Source organism: Natator depressus, chromosome 13 (genome assembly GCF_965152275.1).
Source record: "Natator depressus isolate rNatDep1 chromosome 13, rNatDep2.hap1, whole genome shotgun sequence".
NCBI classification, from domain to species: Eukaryota; Metazoa; Chordata; order Testudines; family Cheloniidae; genus Natator; species Natator depressus.
The window spans coordinates 20,479,073-20,496,681 of record NC_134246.1 but is presented as its reverse complement, the minus strand read 5'-3'; the positions used below and the strand labels follow the sequence as shown (position 1 = coordinate 20,496,681).

The window sequence follows — 17,609 nt, the reverse complement described above, 5'->3', positions numbered from 1 at the left end:
ATTGTACAGTACGGATGAGTTGCACAGTTCTGATTCCCATTACCACAGTAGGGAAGAAATTGTTAGTTATCCCAAATGAGAAGCCTGTGTTTATGGTTAGTCTCTCGCACATCCACAGATTGGTTCAAACCAGCAAGTATGAATTAGAAACAATAGGTATAAACAACATTTGAAAATCTGGGAACATGTTTTAGAGTATGAACAATGACTTTAGTGGGCCAGTAAGCGAGGCACTGCTGGCCCTTGGGATTTAGCCAAGTATATTACAGGCATGTACGCAAGCTTCTCCTTCAGCAAGGAACATCTTTTGGTCTTTCTGCTGATACTGCAGACAAGAGGTCCATTAGTGCCACCCTTGACAAGTCAAGTTCCTTCCTGTGTAACTTCTTGCACTCTGCCTGCTGCCTGAGTTACTATTTACCACCCTGCTCACCACAGCACTGCTAAGCAACCCTGCTCTCATTTTCAGCAGGGAGGGAGTCCTCTACAAAATTAATGAAGTGGCAGCTCCCAAGAAATCTTAAACAGCTCAGGGGAGGAGAAGCAGGTATTTAAACTCCACTTCCAAGTGGGGCATTCAGAGATTTTGCTGATGAGGAAGACATTAATAACACACTCTTAATGGTGGCATATGGATTTCAGGGAGACAAACATCTCTGGCATTGGGCACAATGGTAGCTGGCAGGTGAAGCAGTTAACAAGGATCATTGTAGGATTTAGATGAACTAATCTCAACTCCATATTCAGCTTGGTTCTACTTTCTGCTCTGATACAAAATGCAGTACAGACTGTGGCTTCATTCCATTCTCTCCTCTCCCCACTATCAGTGTCCCTGCCTATTCCCTACACATTCTCCTGTGGGGGAAAGCTGGAGTAGCTGGACACTGCCAACGGCCAAGGCAGAGACTGCTTTGTGGCCACACCTATTTAATTCTGCTTTAAAGGAAGCAATAGTATGGTTTAGAGTAGATAATTATCTAATGCTTTAACAGGCTTCCTCTTCTTAGCTGCTTTAACAGATCGGTATCCTTCCAAGTGTTAAACTTTCAAGCTTTTAAACAGTTCTAGAAGACAGAATGATGTCTTAACAATAAGTACTCTCTGCAAAGCCTCCTTCCTGCCAAACCTTACAAAGCCTGGATTAAAATATCCAGTTTGCTGACACTACTGCAACCCCCAGAAAGGGAGCAGGTGTTGGAGAAAATCTCCCTGGGAGCAAAACCCCTCAGCTCCAATGTACAAAAGAAAAGGTTCATTAAGAAATAGACCATCTACCATTGCTCTGGTGTGGAGTTGTAAAAGTTCCAAAGCCAAAGAACTGCTGAGAATTCATCAACTATGTGTAAGTGAAAATTAGGCTTTAGGACATGGGAGTGGAGGGTCTCAGTGTTTCCAACTCAATTTTTGATTTAAAAAGACTCTGCTCCCCTCAACCAAGGACAGATAGGCACTGAATTTTCCTATAAAAGGCACTGACGTATAGTATAAATTCAAGTGCTCAGAGGCAAAGAATCCAGACCTGTCAAACAAACATATTTCAAATCCCACTTTACAGCATTTCATACCAATGCAGCATGGTCTAGTCCAGCGGTTCTCAAACTTCTTTGCACTGCAACCCCCTTTTGACAACAAAAATTACATGACACCCCCCTCCCGGGGGGCGGGGGGAAGAGGAAGGCAAAGCCGAAGCCCCACTGCCCTGAGCTGAAGCCCTCAAGTTTTGGCTTCTGGGGCCCGGGCTTCAGCTTTAATCCCGGGCCCCAGCAAGTCTAATGCTGGCCCTGGTAATCCTATTAAAATGGGTCCCCGGACCACTCTGGAGTCCCAACCCACAATTTGAGAATTGCTGGTCTAGTCCATAAAGAGATAAGTGGTACTGTTTCCAGATAAGAACGAGAATGGGAAACATAACAGTAACACTTAGATCAGGTGGTCTCACAAATATGTATCTGTAGCCAGCAGCTCTTTCCTCTTTAATGAGTGGGACTACTGCAGCCCTCCATTGCTTCTCCCTTATATCTATTCTAGTCAAGGAGGCTCCGATATTTTCCTCAAGAAGATCGACTCTTAAAAATGTGATTGAGAGCCATTGTGAAGTCACTCTCCTGGCAGCATGTTACCAACCCACTAATCAAACCTACAAGACCCTGCAGTTCTTTGTGCATATGGGACTCAGCCTTCCCTCATACTAGTACTGACAGAAAGGAGACATTAAGGTTGAATATCACAAACAGCCTTTCATCTAGAGGCTCACTTGGATGTGGACTATCCCAAATTACCAATATTCTAAGAGTGGAAAGATAGTTTATTCATCCTAGATCTGAACTAATAACTATGGTTTAATGAGATTACTACTGAAGTTGGGGTCACATATATGCAGCAGGCTCTTCACAAACTGTATGGGATAATGTACACTGGAGAAAATTGTAACAGATCATTCTGGTTACATGCTTCAGCCCTGAAACCACTACGAATGGGATTAGAATTGTTCTGAACATATGCCAGGTCAGCTGAGCCTGCAGTGATGGTGTTTAATAAGGCTACAGCAAAGGTTCCCAAACTGTGGTCCGTTCAGCAGTTGCTGGTGGTCTTCAGAGCATATGGTCACATAGTGCTAGCATTTCTTATTTTCAGCTGCTAAACTGCAATAGGAGATATTTTTAGCTATTACATATTGTACTGATATTAGATTTCCCTGTAAGCAAGTACAGTATTATGATGTCATCATATTCAGAGGGGAAATTCATCCTACTGTGAATGAGAAGGGAGGTGGCTGGAAGATAGTCTCTCTTCATATGTTATCTACACTAAAAAGTTTGACAACCCAAGGCTACAGCATTGTCTGTTCCAATCTGCATCTGGGCACTTACCTTCCTTTCTAGGAGAGGAAACAGTGCCACCTCCTGGAAGAAATCGTAATTCACACCCAGGATTGAACATGCCTAAAGGAACAGACACATCCCTAAACAGACCCGGAAGGAGTAGAATTTTGGCCTAGGTAAAACAGGATAAGGGGGATTAAGGCTGGTTGGCTACCGCAGTGTTGCACTGTAAACAGCAGGAAAAGGCCTTCTAAAGAGCTCTTTGCTCTATTTAGGAAAAAACTGCCTAAACTATTTCCTCGGGAAAGACTGCTGTACCACAATTGTTTTGCATATTCCCTTCCTCCTTTCTTTCCTAGGATCATTTAATGGAAACAGATTCTTGGTTTCCTAAATCAGAATGGAGTTATTTAGAAAGGCTTGTAATGCAAATAGAAGATTCTGACTTTACTGGAGCAGCAGGGAGCAGTTGAACTCTGAGGAAACTAGGACCCTGTCATCGTACAAATGCTTCCCCTCCCTATGCCCCCAAAGTAGTAAGGAGAAAAATACAAAGTAGCAGAATTGTGCTTAAACAGAAACAGTTTGTGTTCTCCAGACAGCACTCAATCAAGGTCCAATAGGATAGGCTCAAGTCTCACATTGTCCCTACTCACACAGGACAGATGAAAATCAAGAGACAGCAGCCCACAGAATGCCATGATGCTCTGCTCATGAAAACAGCAGCATTCTGTTCACTGATAGTACAGAGAGATTCTCTCCGCTCCGTAATACCTCAGGAGAGTTTCAAACACATTTTATCCTGGATGAAAACACTATATACGAATATATGAGATGAACAGTTGAAATTTGGCTTTGAAATTAACAAAACAACAAAATCAAGAGACCCATTTTAGAGAGAGTTTATCAACTTCTGCGTCAAATCATCCCAGCAATTCCAATTCTTTACACACTGCACATTAATTTAGCAAATATAATTTATTCAAACTAATAATGTTCACCAATATTAATGTACAAAGGAAAGAGATTAGCAGCAGCAAGCCACACAGGAAAAAAGGAATTTCAACGTTAAAATCATAGTTTGTCACTAAATTAGAATGACACACAGACAGCACAGACTTAACATCCCTTAGAGGAAACTACACAACTAGAGGTAAGTCTGACCACTTGGAATGCAGGACTCTAGGAAACCGTTTGGCCTACTCCTTTCATTGGGAATACTGGGGTCGGTGCCTTATGAGAAGGGAGGTTCTATTTAAATTGCCTATCAGTCAAAGGCACCATCTCGTTAATAAAATAAGAGACAAATAACAGTCCCAAGTATGGCGTCCTGCAGCAAGTCCACCTACCAATTTTGGAAACCAGTCTTTGGTGGCAGCCTTCAGGCAGGAGTAAGTACTGGAACCTGATGATTGGTAGGAAGACGCAGGATACTACAGAGTGGGAATGATGAAATGGTGCTTGTAACACACAGCAGAAAGCTCCCCTCAACCAACTCAACGTAAGATTCAACATTTGGTGAATGTTATGGCCAACCCTCCATGCAAGATGAGAATAAACTGATTCATGTTCACTGGCTCCTGGATTGTGGTGTTTAACATTCATTGTGGGAAGTTTTACAAACCCTAGAAAGTGACCATTGGTGTTCCTTTCTGGCCAGACCTTACTCCATTGCTGTGATGTGGACATTCATTGTGTAGCTCAAAGTGCTCAGCTCACCAGAAGGCTTGTAACACACTGAAGGCAACTTAATACCATTTTTCCTATTTTGTTAAAAAAGTGTCTTCAATCCAGCAACATATGTTGCCTTACATCTACTCTAGGAACTAAACACAGGAACAATAACCAAGCCCATATGAGCGTACAGGCCTTATAGGTTCACAACTGGTGACTGAGACAAACAATTATTTTTAATACTACATCAGTTTAGCTCCTTGATTTTAAAACAAAAACCAACCAAAGGAAAAATGCATTAGAAGATGTAAGAAGCAGCTCCTAGTCAATCCCTGTGCGTTTCTCCCAGAAGGTGTGATCATCCCAGCTCCAACATGCACTCCAAAGACCTTGCACATGGGTTAAATTCCAGTTGCTTCTCATGCTCTAGGTTTTGTTGCCTGACTTTTTCCTGGGCCGTATCACTCGAATGAATAGTGAAAGGGCTCACATAGAATAGTCATGTTAAATGTCTTGTGTTATTAAAATAAAACTTCCGCTTTGTTCACTATCTTCTGGCAACAGCAGAGATCGTCACACTCATGCAGCCACCAAGATCTAAAAAAGTCCAAACAGACCTGCTGTGCTTATTTAATGAAGTTTTCTGACATTGATTTGTGTCACTGCCGAGGTGCTGGAAACGATGGCCTGATGCAACACATCCCCAGAACAAGTTTATACGCTGGACTTGGGGACTGAATTCAATGGGATTTCTTTGAGTTCTGTTCTCATACAGAGATACTCCCCAATCACAGCCATGAGTGCGGTGCACACAACATGCACTAGCCACCATGTTAGAGCTGTGGGAAAATGTGCATTATAAATCCAGCAACCCAGCAAATGGAAAAAATGAACTGTGACTGTGAAATCCAAACACTGCTTTCCTCGCCGGATAAAGTACAACAAGCCCAAAGCACTGCAAAAAGAAAGGAGAGACAGATGTAACTGTAACTATATGCAAACTGCTTAAACTGGAGTGGCCACAGAGCGAGGAATCTAGCAGCAGCCACCAGGAATTATCTGTACTGGTTATTTATCCATTAAAAATAAATCTTAATTGTTCTGAAGTCAGGACTATTCTGACCTTGCTCAATGTTACTGCAGTAAAACTTAAGCAGCTTGTAGCATTTTAATTATGTGATGGCAGAGGAATGAGCTTTTAGTTTAAAAATTCCTGGCTGGCTCTCTGCATTGTATCTACACTCTTTGGCCACTGGGGCTGAGACTAAATACTTTGCACCTTTTTAGCACCTTATAAATAAACAATTTACAAATATTAATTAATTTTCACAAAATACCTCAGGTGCAGATTTTATCCCCAGCTAAAAGATGGGGAAACTGAGGCAGTGAGGTTAAATGACTTGTTGAGGGTTCAGAAGAATCAGCATCAGAGTCAGGATTAGAACTCAGGGGTTCCTCATTCCCAGTCCTGTGCTTAGACCTCCTAATTGCCAACTGTCCCATTCAGGAGTCATTATGGATAAATGGAAGGAATTCTCAGATCTCAGCCAACAAGAACAAGATACATTTGTTCTGCAACAACATAGTTCAAGTGACCTTAATGCACATACCTCTACCTAAAACAAAAGAACGATCAAGGAGACACTCAAATCACCAGGCCCAAATGACCTCCTGGCTGGCACCTTATGGGGCAAGATCCTTGCTACTGTGGGCTAGTTCTAACACACAAGACATAATCAGACACAATACCAGCTGTCTGCTTGGACAGCTTGGCAAAGGGGCAGGGAATAGGAACAGCTTTTGAGAGCAGGACCAATGCAGAGTGATAGGAAACTTGTGCTAAGGAAAGAGGGCAATTGTTCCAGAGAGATGTAAAACTCTTCACAGGATGATGTGCCTGGGACTGACGTATGAAGAAAGAATAGAGAGTGACTGGATGGCAAGGAAGGCTCAGGAGAAGATGACTGTCCTAAGGGGGCACTTTCCCCTAGAAGAGCATTTTAGTAAATTGGAATGGAGGAAATTGGGGATACAATATGCGCATAGATGTGTGATCTGGTTTTTACAGTTTTCATTTATAGCCCATCCTCCTATTTCACAACCTATTGTTTGTAGCTTTCACTTGTTGCATCATGTCTACCATTAGCCTGAAAGCTCTTCAAGCAGGGAACTTGTGGCTCTGTATGCTTTGTAAGTGTAGGATACCTAGCACACTGCAAGTGCTATGAACAAAAAAATAATAAAAACAGACTCTCTCACTGGGACAAATTTAACTTACAAAGCACCAGGCTCACACTGTGGATATGCAACAGAGGCACTTACATCATTTCCCTTCACACTGCAAGAAACACAATTGCCCACAGAGTTTGCAAGGTTCACCAGACTCAGATATCACGTTTCAGGCGGAGTAAGAGGCTTCAGCTAGTTCTGAACCCAGTCCACATTCCTACCATCAGCACAGTATGAGCCTCATCAAGAGCAGGGTAACAAGCTGTGTTGTTAGCATGTTAGCTACTGTGTACTAATACATTTGAAAAGTCTAGCATAGACAAGGCAGCAGGGTAGACTTTAACATGTGCTAAACTTGTTGAGTTAAAGCCTAGATTCCCTGCTGTGTTAAAGGCAGTATGTCTTGTATACAGTCAGTAGCCTTTTACAAGGTGTTCGCTAGCACATGCTAACATCACAGCTTTAAATTCTAATTTCAAGACAATGATGGCTAATCCCAGATAGAAGATGTCCAGTCCCAGTATGGATAAACAGAAGCTCAAAATCTCACAACTGATCACTGGAGAGCTGACTTACCAGGTGAGTGCATTGAGGATGAAAGCAACCATGGAAAGTCTTCCAGGTGGGGTAGAGAATCCCAAGATCTATATAGGGTTATAAATAAGACAGACACCGAAATAAATTCAAAATTGCTTTAGCTAGGACCCTACTCAACTCAGGCTCTTCCCAGTGGCCCAGTTCCATTTTATTTGCTACCTACAAAGCTGACAAACTAATATTTCTAGATTTTAAAAAACAACAAAAAAGCCAAAGATAGCAACAACAAAAACATTTTATTTTCCTAAGTTGTGGATATGTATTTATAAGGTTAACTCTACCTGGGCATCTGGGAATTTTAGAGCTTGTATGTCAAAACACACAAGGGAGAAATTCACCCTGGATGGAACTGCACTGACTTCAGTAAACTTACTCCAGGGCTGAGTTTGGCCCTGTAGGTCTAAGGAGGGTCTGGAGAACAACAATGATAAGACTAGATCCCATCTCTGCAACAAAGCTCTCTTTAGGTCTCAGAGCAGGGATCTCTCTTATGAGAATTCCCATGGTTGTTGCATGTGATAACTAAATGTAGAATCTCAGTTGCTCTCTGAGATACTGACTCTTCTGGAGCACTCAGAGCACGTGAGGTTTGAGTTGTGGAAGCATTGTCAGCGTGCGCACAGCAAATAGAAACGCTGTATGGATTGCTGTGGTCCTCTTTCTAGCAACGGTACTGCCACAAGATTAGGTCTGAAGCCACAATCAGCAGCTAAATATTTTCATGCATGAATTTTTTGTTAGACTGAACCCAGATTTCCACTGTGGAATCACCCTAATTCTGTGCTCAGTGGTGCAGAAGACTCAAGATCCAAAGTGGTCTGAGGACTCCGCATTTCCAAGTAAGACTGCAGTGTTTTAGTCTCTGAATTTGTGAGACCTTCTCCATGCTCGAGCTAAGGAAAAACTCTTACCTCATAATTGAAAATCTGGTCAAGAGAAGGGCTATTCTGCACCAGGCTGTCGACCAGAGCTAGCCAGAACCCCAAGGAGCTGTAATAGACTGCCTGCATGAGGACAATCTGCGTCAGAATGAGGACAGGGTCCCAGACATAGCTACGGAACTGTCCTGCCATTCCCACGGCAACTCGCACACAACCAGGGGAAAGCTGATGCACATCTGCCGCAAAAGGAGACACTGGCTGATTTCCTCAGCACCTAGAAGAGAAGGGCAGGGGTAATGCCAACAGCAGCGTCTAGCTCACCCCCTCGGCCCAGCCACACAGGCACCCATCTGAGCCCAGCCCCAAGGGGTCTCCGCTATGACACGGAGTCAGCCCCCCTTCCCCAGCATCTCCCTCAGCTCATGAGCCCTCCCCCTCCAACCAGCCCAGAACATCTCCTCCCCTCCTCCAACCCCCCCAAGCATCTTCCTCATCAACTCCTCCCACCCCCCCCCGGATCTCCCTCAGCTCACGAACCTCTCCTCGAACCCCCACAACCATCTCCTCCCCTCCCCCCTGCATCTTCCTCAGCTCATGAACCCTCCCCCGCCAACCAGCCCGGAGCATCTCCCTCAGCTCACCAACCCTTCCCCCCCCACCCGCCCCGAACATCTCCTGCCCTTCCTCCAACCCCCACAACTCTCTCCTCCCCTCCTCCCTGCATCTTCCTCAGCTCATGAGCCCTCCCCCCCAACCCGCCTTAGCATTTCCTCTTCCAACCCCCCCAAGCATCTTCCTCATCAACTCCTCCCGCCCCCCCCGATCTCCCTCAGCTCACGAACCCTCCCCCGCCAGCATCTCTCTCAGCTCACGAACCCTCCCCCCCTCCAAGCATCTTCCTCATCAACTCCTCCCGCCCCCCCATCTCCCTCAGCTCACGAACCCTCCCCCGCCAGCATCTCTCTCAGCTCACGAACCCTCCCCCCCTCCAGTCTCCCATCGCACTCACGAGCCGCAGCCTCCGATTCCCGACCCAACCGCACCCGGAAAAAGTCCCCCGGCTCAGCCCCGCGCGACGCTCTGGCTCACTCGGGACGAGACAGCACAGGCCACCTCACAGCCAGGCCGGGCTCGGCTTAACAGCACGGACCACGGAGGCCGCAACGCTCGCCTAGAGCGGCACCAACATCTCGGCCAGTTACCATAGAAAAGGCGCCCGACGCCTAGAGCAGCATCACCGGGACCGGATTTCCGGAAATACCACGGAGACGGCGCTCGGGCTTAGACGGGCCTCTCCGACCAGGCAGCCCCGGCGCATGGGCAGCAGCGTACAGTGTTCGGCGCCCTCTCAAGGGGTCGGGAAACCGGTGACCTCTGACCTCGTCAGGGCTGTGTACAAAATGAGGCGTGACCTTGTGAACTTTGGCTCTGGTGTGGCTCCGCTGGGCACGGTGGTGTGACCTCTGACCCCGGCTGCCGATCAGGCCTGGGCTCACCTTGACACTCTGCAGGAGGAGGATGGCGGCCTTCTGACCTCACCTGCCTAGCCCAGGTGCTGCCAACACGAGGGACATGGGGTATCTTAGTGATGTCCTGGCTGTTGACCCAGACAAGGCTCCCCAGGATCAGAAGGTTGAACTGAGGGGTAGAATCAAGGGGAAAAGACCTCGCTGGTAACATGATTAGGGTCAAACAAATGATGACCTACAAGTTAGCAGCCTTGGTAGACCAACGGCTTCGTAGAGTCCAAGGCCAGAAGGGCCCACTGTGATCATCTTTGACCTCCTGTATAACACAGACCATAGAACTTCCCCAAAATAATTCCTAGAGCAATACCTTTTAGAAAAAACTTCCAATCTTGATTTAAAAATTGTCAGCAATGGAGAATCCACCACCATGCTCAGTAAGTTGTCCCATTGGTTAATTACTCTCACTGTCTTATTTTGTCTAGCTTCAACTTCTAGCTATTACATCTTGTTATACCTTTTTCTGCCAGACTGAAGAACCCATTATTAAATATTTGTTCCCCATGTAGGTACTTACAGGCTGTGATCAAGTCACCCCTTGACCATCTCTGTTAAACTAACTAGATTGAGCTCCTTGAATCTATCACTGTTGGCACATTTTCTAATCCTTTAATCATTCTCAAGGCTTTTTTCTGAACCCTCTCCAGTTTATCAACAGCATTCTTAAATTGTGGACACCAGAACTGGACCCAGTATTCCAGCAGTGGTTGTACCAGTGCCAAATGCAGAGGTAAAATAACCTCTCTATGCCTACTTGAGATTCCCCTATTTATGCATTCAAGGATCACATTAATCCTTTCGACTACTGGGAGCTCATGTTCAGTTGATTATCCATCACAACCCCCAAATCTTTTTTCAAAATTGCTGCTTCCCAGATACATCTTTGTTCCTAGATGTATACATTTATATTCATCCATATTAAGACACATATTGTTTGTTTGTGCCACGTGATCCAGATTGTTCTGTATCAGGAACCTGTCCTCTTCATTATTTGCCACTCCCCCAATTTTTGTGTCATCTGCCAACTTTTTCAGAGATGATTTTATGTTTTCTTCTAGGTCAGTGATAAAAATGTTAAATTGCATACAGGCACAAACTGATCCCTGTGGGACCACACTAGAAACACAGCTACTTGATGATTTCCCCATTTACAATTACATTTTGAGACCTATCATTTAGCCAGCTTTTAATCCATGTAATGTGTGCCATATTAATTTTGTATTGTTCTAGTTTTTTTTAATCAAAAGGTGGTACTGTACCAGGGTGATAATGGACAGCAAGTTAGATATAAATACAAGTTTAAAAGGCAAGTACAATTTCTGTATGCATTCACAGAGGCATTCTGTCACAAGGCAAAGTGGACAAGGCAGCCCCTCTCCTTACTGATGGGAGACCAGACCTGGACTATTGATTCAGTTCTGGTCACCTTGTTACCAGAGATATAGACAAACTGGAGGTTGTTTGAAGAACCGTTACAAAAACGATCAGGGAGCTGGAGGGCTAACAGGAGACAGATGGGACATGGTGACAAAATAATTGTCTGCAAGATCTGAAGGGAAAAACAATGAGGGAGGTAAACTGTTCCATGTGTTACACTGGGTTATAACTAAGATTAATAACATGGAATTAAGAAAGGGAAAATTGAGGCTGAATTTCAGGGAAATCTTCTGTCAATGAGATGTATCAGACTGTGGAACAGTTTCCCAAGGAAATGTGGGAATTTTCCTCACTTTGGATATTTTAAACAATTCAGTTTTCCAGAAATGTTTGCTTATACTTGGGGCTGAATTTCTGACCAGAGAGCTATGGAGCTATTTGTCTTGGTGCACTACTGCCAGGTAGTCACTAGGTGGCAGTTATTTTTTGTTATGTATTTGGTGGTTTGGTTTCAATAAAGCAAGTTTTCCTTAAAGGTGACTGACACATACTGTGTGTGTGTACATATATATCTATATCATCTAATGATTTAGATATCTTGAGGGACTATAGATGTAGAATTCCATGCTGATCTGAATGGCCCAAAATAACCAAACTGAGGAGGGGTACTGCACACATTTTAATGTCAAATCTTGATTTTGTGCTGAATTTGTGATCTACAATACTCAGAGCTGTCTTGGATGACACAGTATTCCATCATGCTCTCTACTGATGGCATCCCATCCGCCAGGTAATTCTGCTGAGCCAATCTATGTGGGAAGGTAAATGCTATATTTTGGTTTAGACTATTGTCCCCATTATAGTTAAGATCCTAGTCTCACCCTCTCCATTCTGGGGTTTGATTCTTAAGGCTTGTTTTGATCATCTTCCACATTCCAAAAGTTCATTTGGAAGCTGTTATCAGACCTGGGTAGTCACTGCCCTGCATATGATGATTGAGGGGACCTGGCAGCTTCCTCCCACTACCCTCGCCATCCTCAGTGTTTGGGTAAATATGGCCTTTAAGAATTTATACCGGGTTTACTGTGAAATGTTAAATGGAGATATATAGCAGTTACTTGAAGCTTCCTGGCTTTTCATTATTTATTGCTGGTAGTGCCCAAGAAGTGGGCACTACCAGCGGGGAATTCCAATAGGAACTTTCTAAACAGAAATAAGTCACAATTCCTGCTCAAGTACCTGCCACTCTAAAGTATGACAAAAGAACAGACAGAGATTAGAAGAAAGGGGTACAACATATATGTAGGTCCAGTTTGTGCTTGACTGCACCTAGGAGTAGATAGTATATGTCCATTAGATTCCCCATAGGCCTCGCAGCAGAAATGGGTGTTCAGCAAGGACTTAAATACAAGGAGCCTCATGAGAGAGGGTGTACCAAGCATTCAAGGCAGTATGGAATACTGGATTTTCCTAGGGAAGGTGATTTACTCCCGATGGGAAATTCCCCAGTTAAGTTTGTTTTTCTCTGGTCAGGTGAGTGACCTAGTTTTTCCAGGGTTTTTATTTGTCCTCTTCCTGAATAGTGTGATATTTATTTAAATAATGTATTGAGCTGTCAGGCCAAAAGGAAACCTGGATGCTGTACATAAAAATAATTCAATAGTTCAATTATCCTACCCGTCACTATTTGTTCATTTCCTGTGGACCATGAGTAGTTAGTTCATTAGCTAATGCCCATCAGTGAGATGGTGGAGACACCTCAGGTTCTCTGTGGGACAGGGGAGGGGAAGAATCGCAGGTCTTTGCGGCATGTAGGAGGTAACAGAGGAATTCTAGGTCCAAGTGAGATGGAGAAGGATGAAGAAGGCCAGGTCTCTGTGGTGTGAGAAGGTCTTTGAGAGCGGGGGGAATGTTCCTGGTAATAAGAAATTAAGTTTCATTCTCTCTGGTAGATTCTCCCGTGACGCTTGGTTTTTCCCATTGACCCAGCTGGGAAGTTCCTTGTATAGTCTTGATGCTTGCCTTTCCTTTACCATTCTGGGTAACGTCACTGCAATGATGCAAGCTCAGCTCTTGACAAGTTTCCGCCCTCAGAAGCCAGCTGCTTCCCTCCTCCCTCAGTCGGGCTTGTGCAAGGAAGAGGAAGCTCTTTATGACTGCACCATTTTCAAAAACCTGGCTCAGTGCCCTTGATATAGCTTGATTCTGATGTAATTTCTAGACCTTACAAAATGACTGTGGGAAAGTCCCAGATTCTGACATGGAGGGTCACATAGTTTCTCTGCTGCCTGCATATCACAGAGAATTGAAAGCCACAGCACTGTCTCATTTAGTACTTTGTACACATTAGTTTTCAGTTTCTGGCTCTACGGTACAGTGGGAACTGAAAGCCAAAGGCTAGACACTAACTTCCACTTCCTAGTTTCGTTTTCAGTCTTTACAGACTGACTTTCCCTTTAATTATGCAGTTTTTAAGTACAAAATGAAGCACTCAAATACTATGATAGTGGTGACTTTAGAAATGCTTGTATAATAATAATCTCCCATCAATTCACTATAGAAAACCCAGCTAGAACTCTTAGCAACCAGCTCTCTGACTCAACTTGTGACATAAAACCATGTGATACTGTCTGAGATTTCTGAGAGTTACAGAATTTGAATCCCTGATAAATCACGAGACTTGCATGGCTACTGGACAGTGGTTGAAGGAGCCAACCAAGCAGCAGTCACCTTGGAAGCAGAAGAGTACAGACTCCAGACACTTGCTCCCACTCTGTGTTAGGAGGATAACTCACTGTTACATTCTCTCCACATATTTGGAGAAAATGTCGGGAACAGAAGGGAGAATGTGCACCTAATTTGCCCCCAGGATTTTAAGGAAGGATGAGGAGGACAAGTCCACAGAGAGGACTAATGTGAGCTTCAAAAGCAGAAATTTGGGGGGAAATTAACAATACATTTTAAATACTTTCTTTCTCTTAGCCCCAGCTAAAGGAGGAGGCAGCTTTCAGGGAATGTGGGTTGGGAGATAAGGCCACATAGAAACAATGCCACTTTCTGATGGGAGACAGTTATTTTCGCCTGAATCAAAATCCTTTATTTTCCTAAACGGCAGCCAGTTTTATGGTTCTACCCCTGGCTCATGAAGAGCAGCAGATGTGAGAAGAAGTTGCAATGTGCCCAAGACACATTAGATGCCCTGAGAATGTGTTTCAGTGGAGATTACCCAGGGTCACCTGCACTTCTCAGAGTCATTTCTCTATCACTGGTGTGGACTAAGAATTTCCTAGTTAGCTAGTGATTCTTTTGATAAGAAATGGCTATATGAGATAATATTGTTTCCCTAGTAATAAGTATCAGAGGGGTAGCCATGTTAGTTTGTATCCACAAAAACAATGAGGAGTCGGGTGGCACCTTAAAGAATAACAGATTTAGTTGGGCATAAGCTTTCATGGGTAAAAAGAACCCCACTTCAGATGTACGGAGTGAAAATTACAGATGCAGGCATAAATATACTGACACATGAACAGAAGGGAATTACAAGTGGAGAACCAGTGTTGACCAGGCCAATTCAGTCCCTAGTAATTTTCCCTAGTAATGGCTCACTATCTAAGGGCTAGTCTACACTGGCAATACTAAAGTGCTGCCACGGCAGTGCTTTAACGTGGCTTGTGTGGTCGCGGCACAGTGCTTGGAGAGAGCTCTCCCAGCACTCTAAAAAACCCACCTCCACAAGGGGCATAGCTATCAGCACCGGTGCACTGTTTACACTGGCGCTTTACAGCGCTGAAACTTGCTGCGATCAGGGGGGTGTTTTTTCACACCACTGAGCAAGAAAGTTGCAGCGCTGTAAATTGCCAGTGTAGACAAACACTAATACTCTGACCTATTAGCCTACACATATACTAGGCATGTTTTACCAGGTGCTGGAAGCCTCACTTGCTGAACTGGTCACTGCTGGGATTCACCACCCCCTGGACAAGCAGGAAGTAATAGACCACTAAGGTGATCTTGGCAGGGAGAAAGTAAAGGGTAGATTTTCAAAAAGCTCAGTATCCACAACTGAGGCCAGATTTTAAGAAGAGCTCAGCTCCCATTTAGGCACCAAAGCAAGTGGTCAGATTTTCAAAAGAGCTCAGCATGCTGGATGCATGTTAGGTGTGAGGTTTTTTGAAAATACTCAGTAATGGGTTCTGACTACTTCAAAATCCAGGCCTGTGCTCTTTTAAAATTCGGACCCTAGAAATTGTGCTAAGCAAGTCTTGGCTGGAAGTTGTCTTTCCCTGGCCAGTCCAGTAGGAACTATGATGGATTTGACTAGAAGTTAGTCTTTGTTGGCTTTATGCGTGGCCTCCCGAAGATAGCAAAGTCTGTGCTTTATATATGACAAAAGAAAAATGTGGTTTTAGAACTAAAATCTATCCGGAATCATAGTTCCTCTTCCTGGATGGTTTTTGTCACAGATTCACAATTACAAGTTAATTAACTTTTCAAGATTTTTTTTTTTACCCAGTTATGGTTTGATTTTAAGATTTAATAAACAGGGCATTATTATTAAGTAATGGGACTGGAACAGCAGAGGCTGAGCCAAGCTGACTTTTGTGCAGTTTCCTTGAAAGCTGTAATCTTATATTTTACAAGGGCTGATGTATACCTAAAAATGTCATAATTCAAAAGTCTGATCAAATCACAACATTGAGGTGTGACTTTTTATGCTACCTGATGGTAGTGGATTTCAGCAGAGAAAATTTCAGTTACTAATTCTCTCTGTGCCCATTTTATCCTGTCACTCTCAGTGAGTGTCATGTACATAAGATTTCTCTTGCATTGTTCTAGTGAGAGTAAAATATGGACATTTGAAGGGCAAAATGAATTCACAGCATAGTGTTAAATTTTTAGGGTTGTATTTCCTACCATGCAGTTTCTTTTTGTGACAGTAGAGAGAAAACTTACATTTCAAAAAGAGGAAAGATAATCTACAAAATGTGCTCAGGAAGTCTGTCATTACTGGATTTATGCAAATTTACTCTAAATGTTGGAAAACACATTACAGGCAAGTCTCATTTCCCACTATATTTATGACTGAGCCTGAGCCAAAGATTTTATCAGTTTGGTTACAAAGAGCTGAGGTTCTTGTGTAAAGGGACCTTGTCAGGTTAAAAAGCATAAACAAATTCCCTTACTTGTGTTATGAATACCTTGAGTTGATTAAAATTGAAATATTTAAAAGTCTTTCTTTTTACCATCTGTGATGGCTATTTGGTCTGTGCACTTGCCTCTGCTTAGATACAGAAAACAGACCAAGCAGTTTTGCTTTCAGGGTCTCATTCAGGAACACAGTGATGTAATGTCCCCGTTTCCAAAAACAGCAGTGGCAGTTTTAAATGTAAACAGAAAACTATTTTCATTTTTTCATCAAATGTAACAAGCATTTGTATTCATGTAAAAGTTACAAAACCTACCTTTTGGACCTACATTACCTATTAATGTTCTTTTATGGATTCCATTTATTTATGGTAATATTTGTTGCAGCTTAAAATATTAAAAACAAAAGCTACCTAAAACCCCAATCCTGCAATGAGCTCCATGCAAGCAGAGCCATACACTTGCATGAGATTCATAGAAGGATCGGGATTGCTGCCTGTCCCAGATATTAACAACATTGAAACACTTTTGTTGTTTTTAAATATCTGACATGAAGGCTGGAAATATTCCTTAAAATTCTATTGCATTAATCAAAAACAGATATGGATTTTAAATGCCTTACTGTGAAGCTTCCAGAAAAAAAATTAAAATATCTGTTTGCTCCTATCATACATGAGTAACAGATTATTTCCATGTTTATCAAAGATATTGTATCTAGGCACCATAGTATCTAAGCACAGTGTTAAAAAGCTGGTTGTAGTTGCAGTCAGTATTCAGGGGCAAAATAGATTTTCCTGGAAGTTATTTTGCATAAAGATTGCCTGATTATGAAAACTTGCCCTGGAAACATCACCAGCCTTCACAGCTTAGTCTTAAATGTTGGAGAGAACATTGTCATCATGGTCTGTGTTGATTGTAATGTTGTTCTGGATTTAGATGTTGGCCTGAATCCTGTAATTACATCCTTGTGGCAGACCCTTATACTGGAGTGGTGTCTTATTGAAATCAACAGGGCTCCTCACAGGCATAGGGGTCCAAGTGCATGAATCAGATTACAGGATCAGGGCCTCGTTCCTGTCATAAAACATGTGTCCTGCTTGTTTCAGTAGAGTGTCCAGTAGAATATTTTTGGTACCCTTAAAATACAACCTTCTTTATTTTATTTTAAAATTTATTTTTTTCCAGAAAACTTAAGTGACCAGTCTTTGTTAATTTCATGGTGCACTTTTGTTAACAGTAATTCCCATTGGCCCCTTTTGCAATAATCTATTATATATATATATATAAAAATCATATTTAGAATGGTATTTTCATATGCTGGTTTCTCTCATACCTTGATTTTTAAGAGAGTCAAGGTA

The 17,609-nt window shown here is 43.1% G+C and overlaps 1 protein-coding gene across 4 annotated transcripts; it reads right to left on the bottom strand.

Annotated features, from left to right (window-relative positions):
* Positions 1-3,740: 3,740 nt before the first annotated feature.
* SYS1 (SYS1 golgi trafficking protein) lies at positions 3,741-9,442 on the bottom strand. Of its 4 annotated transcripts, none has more exons than XM_074969664.1 (4): positions 9,293-9,442; positions 8,234-8,477; positions 7,302-7,369; positions 3,741-5,451 (listed from the first exon to the last, which is right to left on the bottom strand). In XM_074969664.1, exons 2-4 carry the CDS (start codon positions 8,393-8,395, stop codon positions 5,211-5,213), a joined length of 471 nt encoding a protein of 156 aa, XP_074825765.1. In that variant the 5' UTR covers positions 8,396-8,477; positions 9,293-9,442; the 3' UTR covers positions 3,741-5,210. The 4 variants fall into 4 exon arrangements, with proteins under 4 accessions (XP_074825765.1, XP_074825762.1, XP_074825764.1 ...); XM_074969661.1 differs by having other exon boundaries at positions 9,213-9,438; XM_074969663.1 differs by having other exon boundaries at positions 9,247-9,438.
* Positions 9,443-17,609: the final 8,167 nt, after the last annotated feature.